The 12,324-nt window shown below is 39.2% G+C and overlaps 1 protein-coding gene across 1 annotated transcript in view; it reads right to left on the bottom strand.

Moving 5' to 3' along the window:
- Positions 1-3,273: 3,273 nt before the first annotated feature.
- Positions 3,274-12,324, bottom strand: part of LOC142502166 (uncharacterized) — a 117,533-nt gene continuing 108,482 nt past the window's right edge. The window contains exon 20 of the mRNA XM_075613041.1: positions 3,274-8,551. Within this exon, the coding sequence (XP_075469156.1) occupies positions 7,167-8,551 (1,385 nt within the window). The 3' untranslated portion in view covers positions 3,274-7,166. The remainder of the gene's footprint in view (positions 8,552-12,324) is intronic.

Below are 12,324 nucleotides of genomic sequence, written 5' to 3'. Positions count from 1 at the left end.
TATATAACGGTGTGTGTGTGTGTGATATATATATATATATATATATATATATATTTACTATATATATATATATATTTACTATATATATATATATATATATATATATATAACACCTTAGCAGAAATCAAGTTCATTTGATCCTTCAGAACCTTGGACAGCTAGAGAAAGGGATATCTTGTACTTGCAGCAACACCCAAAGTTTGTCACTGGATGAAGGGTCTGCCTTTTACATAAAAGCCTTATTTTGTACTCTGAATACATGACCTTCTTCCACCTTTGGTTTCAAGAACCAAAAGGTTAAATGTGCAGTGATTTACTGTTGCCTTCTCTGAGGGCCCAGGATTTGCATGCAGGTGCGCCCAAATCCACCTGTTACCAAATCCATCTGTTAGGCAATCTGCAGGGGTTAATACATTTCAAGGTTTCTACTAGGACTTTGCAGGAAAAAGGATATTTAGTAGAGATACTGTAGGAAGGTATGTAGGACCACTAAAATAGTACACATTACCATAGTTAAATAATTCTTACACAAAGAAGGATCACAATGTTCTGAAAAACTTTATCTTTGTCCCTAATTAGTCAAATCAATTTGAAGTATTTATAGATTTACAAAAAAAAAAATCATAAGAAATCTTGCAGTGACATTCTTCAAGATAACATCTGAAATATCTTTGGTGCGTTTAATGAAAAAGAACAATAGGTAGTATTGGACATGATAGAATAGGTGCCATAATTCGTTGTGAATTTAAAACAAAATCAGTATGATATCTGCATACATGTAAGGGCCATATAATTGTGTTACTTAGCAAACTACTGTATTTGGATTCTTTATTGTCAGGTTCCTAATGGGTACATTCAAATAATCTTAATTTGTTTTTTCCATCATTACATCACTAAAAATCCATGTCCTTCATAGGCTGGCCTCCTGGAAGGCTAATTGTATCAGGAAATAATTCTATTAGATCACATTTATCAAATTAAGTATAGTATATTTTGTTTCTAGAAAATCTAGTAACAAAACTCCCTTCATCTTAAAAAAAAATACCTGTGTCAAATATGTTGGATTCTGTCACTTGAAACCGAGCTAAAAATGAGTAGCTTCAGATATTCAAGACTTGTTATACTGTATGTGTATGCCACATACAGTATAGACTTGACCCAGTGCTTTCAACTAAATATAATAATGTTGACAGAAATACTGATACAATTAAAGCTGCTGTTCAGTCAATATCCTGCATGTGTTTTTTTTAATAAATCAGTTCTGTAGTAAGAAAAAATACTTTTAGCATTTTCTGTTTTTAAAAAAAACAACTTTGAAAGACCAATTTTCTTGTATTCTATTTTAACAAGCATTTGCTAAGGCACTGCCCCTTCATGTCCTGTCACAAGCCCTGGCACACCCCTTTGTCAGCCCTGCCCTCCCTCTAGCACGTCAGTGCAGGAGTGCTCATGAATATTCATGAGCTTCCACTGAGAGACAGAAGCATAAGAAAAACAGATCCCTTCACTAATTATGTCACCAAATTTTGCCGATCAATACATGGAGAACGAATTGACCTGCAGCTATACAGTTCTTTAGGTAATTAGAGATTGCACACATGAAACTATTGAAGTAAAAAAATAAATAAAAAAAAAAAAAAAGACTGAACTGCAGCTTTAATGTTGGTTTGCATTTGGTTAATTTATCAACATTGTTTTCTTTTGGAAACCAAGTTTTATCCGCACGTGCAAGGGACGTTACAAGGATGATATGTAGTCCAAATAGGAGTGTTATGTTAAAAAAAAAAAAAAATAGGCCTTCTTGAATTGCCTTAAATCTGCAGGGTACCAGATGTGTAATGTTTAGATGTAGTAAACGTTGAGAAAATAAGTTATTTTCTGGCCAGCTACGTGGGATTTAACATTTAAAGTAAAAATGTAGTTTACTTGTACTCTCAATGGGTACTCAAATGTATTATCTTACCAGATACTTATTGTCCTTGACTTATCTATTCGCCAAATGATGGTATCATGATTACTTCCAAAGAAGAATAAAGGAAAACCGCAAAAACGCCTAATTATTTGCCACTAGATACAATGATCCACAAACAGTAATATAATACAAAAGATCAGGTAAATATTGTCAAAAGGCAACAGTAAAACAATAAATCTTAAACGTTTTACTAATACTTACACAGTATGTTATTTTTTTTAAAGGAAAAGTAGATCCCCCAGGTCCCACTTCCTGGTCTTATACCACTTTGTGAAATCATTCACCAGTTTTGTGATATGGAGAAATATTTATGTAAAAACATTTCTATAGGGCTTTAAAAAAAAAAAAAAAAAGACTTTTATGATTTTCTAAAACCGGCTCAAAAATTCAGCACTGATCAGTGGAATTTGTGCTGCATCTTTTCCCCAAGCAACTGAGTGGTTTCCCAATTTTGTACTTCCTTTACCCAGGCTTGCTGTAGAAATGGTGTAATACAGCTGGCAAAATATCAAGGAAAAAATCGAAGCTTATAATGAATATGGAGGTAAAAGTGACACAACCAATATACTCATGTGAAAGTCATTATTTTGATCTACAAATTGAAGGTACAATAAACATCATATAAAAAAGTGATCTGTATTATAAGCATTACCGTAAACAATTTAAAGTTACTGATTTCTAGTCTTAAGGATTGCAACTGCATCAGGGCTACTTTATGGTTTGTATTTTCTCTTCCACAGTCCTCTTTTTGTCTCATATTCGCTATTTATTAGTTCCCCCTGCCAATTACGAGCATTCACATCACAGAATGGAAATACGCCATGTGGTTCTAACCCAAGTAGCTAGGATATTCAATGGATATTTAGAATAGGGATTTTTTACCTTCATTATAAACGTTGCCAGACGTGCGGAGAAGAGCCACTGTCACTCCCGTAGTCTGTATTATAGTTGACAGGTGATGAAGGTACCACTGTACAATAAAACAAGCTGAAGGGTGCCTGTTTTAAGAAAAATGTAAGAAGTCTAAATATTTTTATACCATCTTTTAAAAGTTCATCCTGGAACGGTTTGTAAATGTGAAGTTTAGGGCGGCCCTCTTTCTCCCTAACCTGAATGCTTTAACCACATAACACCCAGAAAGGGAATGTGTAAGAATCAGGACCAATCTCCTTCCTTCTTTCATCTTCTCCTGTCTGGTCCTCTGACATAGTGGATGCATACTTGAAAACAATAAAATCAGTATGAGACCAGGGACAAGCAATTCATTTTCAAGGAAACTACCAACATAAAATGTTCACTTTAAGCATGATAACATTTGTTGAAGGAATTTTATTTTATACATTGCTAATCAAAAAAATCGTTCGTATCCATATTTTTAACACAAGTAGTTTAAAATAAGGTAGCGTAGATACAAAAAAAAATATTTTAAAAGCAGACAACATCCTTTTAAGAATGTATCCTTAACTTATTTAAATAGTACACAATATTAGGAGCTATACAAAATGACACTTACGATTTAATTTGATTTCCTTGTCACTAAATTAGATGGTGGCCACCTTGGATTTATGATGTTATTTAGGACACTGACAGGCTACAATGCATTGAAATTCATTACTAATCCCTATGGCTTCTTCTACTTCTGACGCAGCGCCAACCTGTCCCTCTCCAGCTGCTGAGTAACACATCAGGTAAAGAAGAGAAAAACGCATACGTACACTATACAGCTACTGTATACATAATAAAATGTAGAAGATAATTTTTTTCATGGATTTGTTATGCTACTTAGATATTGTAACACTGAAGCACAGAGAGATAACAATAATTCTTCTGGCTTCTGCTGAGAGAGCATAAAAGCTTCCCTTTTCATATTTGCTTTCGTGTAAAACACCAAATTACGAAGAAGAAAAAGGAAGGACAGGTTTGTATGGTTCCAGACCAGAGTGAATAGTATTCTATTTTCAATGCATTTTCACTGTCACAAATTACATCACAAGCCTCCTCATGACAAGGAAATACAGGTCCTCTATTTTATTTTTAAAAAAAAATGTATTTAGACTAGCTCCACTAGTACAGTACATTCTTTAACTTTTTTCAGTGTGTCGTTAATTTAAATAAAAAGTTTTAGCATGCCAGGAAGGATGACACTTTGTTGTAAACAAAATCATATACATAAAAAAGGAAGACAAACTGCACACTATAGATAAGCAAAACATGTTTTACACTTTTAGAAGTCTGGGAGTTTTTTTTTTTTTTTTACAGACATTTGCCAAAAATCAGCAAGCATAATTTTGGCAGAGATTTGAAATGACCCATTAAGTTGCTAGAAAGACAGGGATCAATGACGTGTATGTGTTTCTTTTTAAGACTTCTGCAAAGTTTGGTGATTTTCTCCAAGTCACGCACAAATATCTAAACTGTTGTTACATTTTGCATATTTAAAAGAAAATATATAATATGACAGGCTCTTCTGCAAGATCGCACATTTTTGGAAACATTTGTGAACAAACTATGACTGTGTGCATATCTTTATCATACATATTATATAAACATATGACATGCAACAAGACGCAAAATAGATGCTGTAGGGGTGTATACTATATCCGCCAAAGCGGTCAAACAGGCTGCTTGCGGCCGAAAACAGCCTAATCGACCGCTATGGCGGAAATAGTCAAATAAGTCCCTTAATCTGTGTTATGATCCCTTCTATCCTCTCTAATTGTCCCCGCTTGTAAACACATACAGAATTTAGTTATCCTACATAGCAGGATAACTGCCCTTCCTTAGAAATTCAAACATAATACCTGCAGCATTGTCATCCAGTTTAAGCCGTTTGGCCAATGATGGCATCAAACACAAAGAGAAAATTTGTAGGCTGGCAATTTGCCTGTAGGTACAAGTTGCCGCAAGCAGTCTTTTCATGACAGTTTATGTCAAGATTGTGAAAATCCTTCACATCATCCAAAGAAACATTAAACATATCAAAAAATGATATTTTAATACGAACACATCAGATTTTAAGTGATAATCACCTACATTTAACATCTGATGATGCTTAAAATATTATCAGGTCTTAAATACTCCACTTGACCAAAATATTTTTAAAATCTGTACTTGGCCAAAAATGAAGCCATGACGTCAAGCAATGCGTATGATACAGGCCTATGACAGTCAAAATGGATTTAAAATGTACTGGTAAAGTACCAGATTTCAAGAGATAGAAAATTTGTTCAAGGCAAGCTTAATAGCTTTCAAAGGTGTAACTTTGTATGAATCTATACATATTTAAATTTGTAATATACATATAGTAAAATTAAATTACAACACTTGCCTGAAGAACTTTCATGTTCCTGAAAGCTTGCTCTTACTTCAGTTAACTATTAAAAAGTATAATCTTTACCATACATTTGTTTTTATTATTGTATACGAAACACTATACAAAATTATAATATATAATTGTAGAATCTGTGTTTTCTCCCTAGCTAGGTGGCAGCCATCTTCAATGTATCATGTATGACTTTGGCATTCTGACGTGCATTGAGATAGATTACTAATCCCTCTGTCTTCCACTTCTCTGAGGATACCAATAATCCTATGAGTTTTCTCACTGTTCCCGTATAGAACGTCAGGTGAAGTTGGGAAAATGGACAGGTCTGTGCAATTCTAATAACTATAATTGTGTTGCAAACCCAACACAATTAGGTTATGGTGGGTACAAAAGTGAACATGGAAGGTTTCTGTCACTTACACACTATAACCTAATTGTGTCTAGTTTGCACTTAGTTATTTTTCCTGCATTGTGAAGCTGTTCGTGGTTACAAAAGGACAAATAACAGTCTATGAGCAGGTCCAATGATTCTGTATCTTCCTTGTCCCAGTTTTAGCTGTAAAAGATGTGTAATGCAGTTGGCAAAAGCTCTAGGGAATCAATGAAGAAAATGTTGGAAAGTAAAAGTGACACACCCACCAGGAGTTTCTTTTGCATGTCATTACCCAGACTCCTTTCTGCCCTGCATGACCTGTGGCTATAGGGTGAATGAAGCAGGTTTGGGGAACTGTGGAAGATATGGAAATACACACATGGGTTTTCTATGTTTGCTGGTTATCCCAGAAGTAGTAAGAGCTGGATTGATTAATGATGAATCTCAATGGATTACAGTATTCCGATGTCATAAATGACATGACAAATGGCTACCTCCTGACAAGAAAATAGGATTTCAAATATTTTATTATAGACTTTATACTGCAGATGTAGCTTTAATCCTGTTTTAAAAAGAAAAAAGCGTTAACTTGCCTATAAACATTGGAGCAAAGTTCACTGGGCTCATTTTAGAATTACAATACAGTTTTTATGATCTTAAAAAAAGCGTTATGAATCTCGTTTCACCAAACAAATAAACAGAACCGTCATAGTCGTACTGGCCCTCTGGATCTGTAATCCATCAACCTGCGACATCTAGTGTCAGCAACAAAAACAAGAAATACTGAAGAAAAAGGATGAAGCACATCAAAGGAACCGAATTATAACAAAGTCCACATATACAGTAATGCTAAAAACAAAATTAATGCAAAAAGATATTAACGTAGGGTAACTCAACAAATTGCATAAAAGCCCAAACATACATTCTAAATTATACATCAAACATTACAAATTTGAGGCACACTAAAAGTGGCCCTAAGTTGTGCAAAACAAAACATACGATTATTGAATTTGGAAACCAACGGTGAAATTCAAAAAGGATCTTTATCAAGGAAAATGTGCTTTGAGGAAGATCATTTTGTTTCAAAACATTGTTTTGTCAGATCAATAAAAGTTAAAAAAATTAACAGTTTCGAGATACAATGAAAAATACATTTGTGATTTAGTGTGTGTGTGTGTGTGTGTCTATGTATGTATATGGTGTAGGTATATGTCAGTTGGGAATTCATATTAGGCAGAATCCGATTACGATTCTCCCCCACCCCCCAAATCATCCACTATCCTAGTGTCTTTGCCTTTTTATAATTCTATTTATAATTATGCTGGTTATGATTTAAATATATTTTGCTGAATGTATATGGCATTTGCACCATGTCATCTTTTTTCTTTTTGATACACAAACAGATGTGAACTATGGCAAACATATTTCCCATATTATGCTCATGCACATAGCATCGTCGTTTTCTGGTCCGTGCCCCGATAAAAGCGTTCCCCCCTTTAATTTGTTATAGTCTCTGTAGATTCGTGGCTTCTAAGATGTTCTAGAAGAGTTGAACCATCATTAAATATTTCCCCACAAATGGCACAAGTATATGGCCTCTCTTCTGTGTGGACTCTAGTGTGCCTTACAAGACTTGATTTGTCCTTAAATCGTTTCCCACATTCAGCACAGGTGTAGGGTCTTTCTTCTGTGTGGACTCGCTGGTGCCTAACAAGAGCTGAACTGCCAGTAAAACCTTTTCCACATTCTATGCAGATATAGGGTCTCTCTTCCGTGTGGGTTTTCTGGTGTTTAATGAGAAGAGAGTTGTGACTAAAGCTTTTCCCACAATCTATACATGTAAATAGCTTTTCCACTGTATGAACTCTCCAGTGCACAACAAGACTTGAGCTCTGAGTAAATCTCTTTCCACATTCAGTGCAGCTATAGGGCCTCTCTCCTGTGTGGACTCGCTGGTGGGTAACCAAATTTGAGCTGCTACTAAAGCACTTTCCACATATTTCACATGCATAGGGTTTTTCATTTGTGTGGACTCTCAGGTGAGTACGTAACTGTGAGCTGCATGTAAAGCTTTTCCCACATCCAGGGCAGTGCCAAGATTTCTCACCTGCGTGGACTTTCTTATGCTTAACAAGATTTGAGCTGCCACTGAAGCATTTTCCACATTCATTACAGCTGTAGGGTCTTTCACCTGTGTGAATTCTCTGGTGGGTAACAAGGTGCGAATTCTGACTAAAACTTTTTCCACAGTCCGTACACATAAAAGGTTTTACTTCTGAGTGCACTCTAAGGTGTCTAGCTAGACTAGAGCTTTGAGTAAATTTTTTCCCACATATAGTGCATGCATATGGCCTCTCTCCTGTATGTGTTCTCTGATGCACTGTATAATCAGGTTTCCTATAAAACATTTTACCACATTCCATGCACATATACTTAGCTACTATTTTCTTGCAAATGTCCACTGCTTTTGTGTTCCCCACAAAGCATTCCTCGTGATCAGCAAATAAATTCTTTGTTCCCATGACTGCACTATCAATATTTACACGGGTGGTTGCAAGATTTTCTCCTGCTTGTGAAGTAGATTCCACGGGTGAGTCTAATTCCTCGGGTGAGTCTAATTCCTCGGGTGAGTCTAATTCCTCGGGTGAGTCTAATTCCTCGGGTGAGTCTAATTCCTCGGGTGAGTCTAATTCCTCGGGTGAGTCTAATTCCTCGGGTGAATCTAATTCCTCGGGTGAATCTCTACCAGAGTGTGTCTGTCCATTGCTTGCTTCAGAAGGGGTCCTAGAGTTTTCTTCCTGACTACTGCGGCTATCTTCCATTTCCATTTTTAAATGGGAAATATCTGGCAAGCTGGTTGAGATTCTCACTCCATAGAAAGCTGTGGGAAAGGAATACATTGTGAATAAAAATGTTTTACTCAAAAATGCATCACTCAACGTTAGCAGTGGTCCTAAGTAATTGACGCCAACAATTAGATTCTGTCTCGGTCAGTCTTATGTAACAACAATTTAAAAAAGATATCAGAAAATATATACTACTTTTGTTAAGTATTAGATAAAATCTCATCTGTGGAATAGATTGCAGCAAAAAATCCAAAGTTGCAGTGATTAGGGCTGTGTTATTCGGCAGTTATCAGAACGTTACACGCCCACAGGGCCAGGGATTATATGTCAACAGAGTAGTGCAGTGAGTACTCAATGGCATTTCTACATTAGCCCACAGTGGTTAACCCACATGTCTGAGTAGCTTTTGTGCTCCCCCTCTGGTGTAGCAGGGGTTACCACCGATTGTGATTGTGGAGGGGGTAGTGATTGGGCTGTCCTGAGTTCACACTAGACTGTGTCCCGATTTTCTACCAGTTCTCCCTTCCTCTACTTCCCCCCACCACAGTATTTATTCTACAATCCTCATTATCATTGGATTTATTGCTGGACTGTGTTTATTCATTTACTGGACTGTGGATGGTACAATGTCACCAGATTTACTCGGACCGCATCCTAAGTACATGTCAAGCACTCCTCGTGTCTTTCTTCCAAAACAGGCTACTTCCGCATCAGCTGGTATAACGTCCGTGACAGCCCTACGCGCTTCATCAGGGAGCTATTTGATTGGTCCATAGTTAACGTTTAAATACCCTAGATTGCTAAGCAACCTATTGGCCAATCAATATATACATGCAAATTACAATGTAAAAGGTGCATTAACACATAAAAGGTGGATTGATACATAGAAACTGAGTTTAGTACTGAATTACTTTCAAATGGTATTAATACCACAGTATTATAGTCAAACAAATACAATGAGTGATGAGAGGAGACCAGTGAGGACAAACTGCATGCCACTTGGTTGAAATAGTATAAAACGCAAAGTTATACCATAATACTAGTACAGCTGAACCCCGTTATAAAGCGGTGCTCGGGGTCCACCCAATCCAACCGCGTTAAACCGGGATCGCGCTAATTTTTTAAAAAAATGGCCACCACGCGCCCAATCAGAAGGACGGAGGAGGAGGGAGGAGGCAGGAGTGAGGCGCCGGTACCCCCAGCATGTTCCCCCAGCAGCATCACCACATTCACCTAGCAGCCCCAGCACGATCCCCCAGCACGTTCCCCCAGCAGCCCCACCACGATCCCCCAGCAGCCTCACCCCGATCCCCCAGCAGCCTCACAACAATCCCCCAGCAGCCTCACCACAATCCCCCAGCAGCCTCACCACAATCCCCCAGCAGCCTCACCACAATCCCCCAGGAGCCTCACCACAATCCCCCAGCAGCCCCAGCATGATCCCACAGCAGCCCCAGCACGATCCCAAAGCACGTTCCCCCAGCAGCCCCACCACGATCCCCCAGCAGCCCCACCACGATCCCCCAGCAGCCCCAGCACGACCCCCAAGCGGCCCCAGCACGATCCCCAAGCAGCCCCACCACATTCCACCAGCAAACCCAGCAGCCCCACCACGATCCCGCAGCAGCCCCACCACGATCCCCCAGCAGCCCCACCACGTTCTCCCAGCAGCTTCAGCACATTCCCCCAGCAGCCTCATCACATTCCCCTAGCAGCCCCACCCCGATCCTCAAGCAGCCCCAGCACGATCCTCAAGCAGCCCCAGCATGTACCCCCAGCATCCTCACCACATTGCCCCAGCAGCCCCACCACAAACCGCCAGCAGTCCCACCACGATCCCCCAGCACATTCCCCCAGCAGCCTCACCACATTCCCCCAGCAGCCTCACCACATTCCCCTAGCAGCCCCAGCACCACGTGTGTGTGTGTGTGTGTGTGTGTGTGTGTGTGTGTGTGTGTGTGTGTGTGTGTGTGTGTGTGTGTGTGTGTGTGTGTGTGTGTGTGTGTGTGTTTGTGTGTGTGTGTGTGTGTGTGTGTGTGTAAAGTTTGGCAAAAAATACTTATTCTTTTTTTTAAATATTCGGGAGCCACACTCACACAGCGTTATAAGCGGATCCGCATTGTGGATCCTTAAAAAACCTTCATTTGAGACATATTAAGTTTTTTATTTTAATTGGAGTGAGGTACTCGGTAATTGTTCTTTATCGAGGAGAGAAAAATTACTTGTTAAATACAGAGAGGACAAACTCACTGTATTGGAATCCAGGATTGAAGGCATACAGAATGAACTCAAAATATATGCTGAAGATCCTGAATTTGTTAGATTAGAACTGTTGTTGAGTTGTATAGTTGAACAATTAGAAAGGGAACTAGTGGAGAGAAAGAAAAATAAGATGTCCAGAGATAATGACGATTACAATAATGGAAGAATTACTAATTGGAAAAAGTCCTCTTATAAATCCAACGATCGCAACCCCTTCCAGGGTCATGATAAATATTCTTCCTATCGCTATGTAAATTCTCTCGTGGTAAGTCTGGGACGGACGAACCCAGGACAAATATTGATTCTTTTGAGGACAACACTGAAGGTTTAGATCAGTTTGCCATGTCTAATTCATTTGACACTCTTGCAGATTTTGATAGTACACCCACACCAGAGAACCCAATGGGGGGCACATAAACGCTCTAATCTAAGTAATCTGGGAGCTAGATCTAAACATACATCGTTGCCACATGATCACAATTCAGGTCCTTTTTTAGGGAACCATTGAACAGCACAGGTTTTGGGGCGCAGGAAACCATAACCGCTTTGGGATTGCAGACACAGCGATACTCTTACAACTCCCCAGAGGTACCCCCTGACGAAGTCTTAAGGACGAAACGCGTAGGGTGTTTCGGATCATTTTATATGTCATTATATGCGCATATATCCGCTCACTGACTTTTGGATCATATTGAGAGCAGAGTATATGCATTAAGTTCTATGGATGCAGTGTTCGCCAATGGAGAGGAGTCAGAGACTGTCTAGGAGCTCCCGCTGACGTCACAACTCTCGCGAGATTCCAGTTGGAGTAAGGAAGTACTCGGTACACAGAGGCGACTCGCTACTGAGACCTGCAGCACATAATGGAGCTCCAGGACGCCTATTCTGCTATTATCCTGCTACTGTTGGCGATTGAGTATTAATCATACCTGCCATTCCTGTCACGTTTGTGAGTGCGCATTTTTATATTTACCAGGCCCATATAATTTTTCTACTTACTACACTATGAGTGCGCCTGTTGTTTTCTTGTTTTTTTTCATATATATATATATATATATATATACACATACACAGTGCTCGACAAATAATGATAACCACTCGCCCGTGGCGAGTGGATTTAGGCCGCTGGCGAGCCGTGCTGCAGCTCTATGAATTCCCCTGCCCGTGCCAAATTTTTTTTTTAATAAATAAATAAACCCCCTCCCTCATTGGGTTAACGCGGGAAAGAGCCCCTTCCCCTGATCTCCTCCCCCTCCTGATCTCCTCCCGTGAGTCAGGGGGGGCCCGGCCGGGTGCCTGTTAATAACATTTTTTTTAAAAGTTTTAAAAAAATGGCGGCGATTCCCGTGGTCTCGACGCGCATACACAGGGCAAGCAGAGTGTCCTGCCCTCTGCGCTGCCTGTGGGCCCGCTGCCTGTTCCCCCCCAGCAGGAAAGAATCTCTCAGCAAAGCCGAAGGAAATGGCGCTGCACAGCCGCAAACACAGGGTGTAGACAACGGTGGTGACTTAAAATCAAGTTTATTGAACAGACATAGGTTGCTGAT

This window comes from Ascaphus truei, chromosome 8 (assembly GCF_040206685.1).
Source record: "Ascaphus truei isolate aAscTru1 chromosome 8, aAscTru1.hap1, whole genome shotgun sequence".
Classification (NCBI taxonomy): Eukaryota; Metazoa; Chordata; class Amphibia; order Anura; family Ascaphidae; genus Ascaphus; species Ascaphus truei.
The sequence above is the reverse complement of the archived record's forward strand: the minus strand, read 5'-3'. Positions and strand labels throughout refer to the sequence as shown.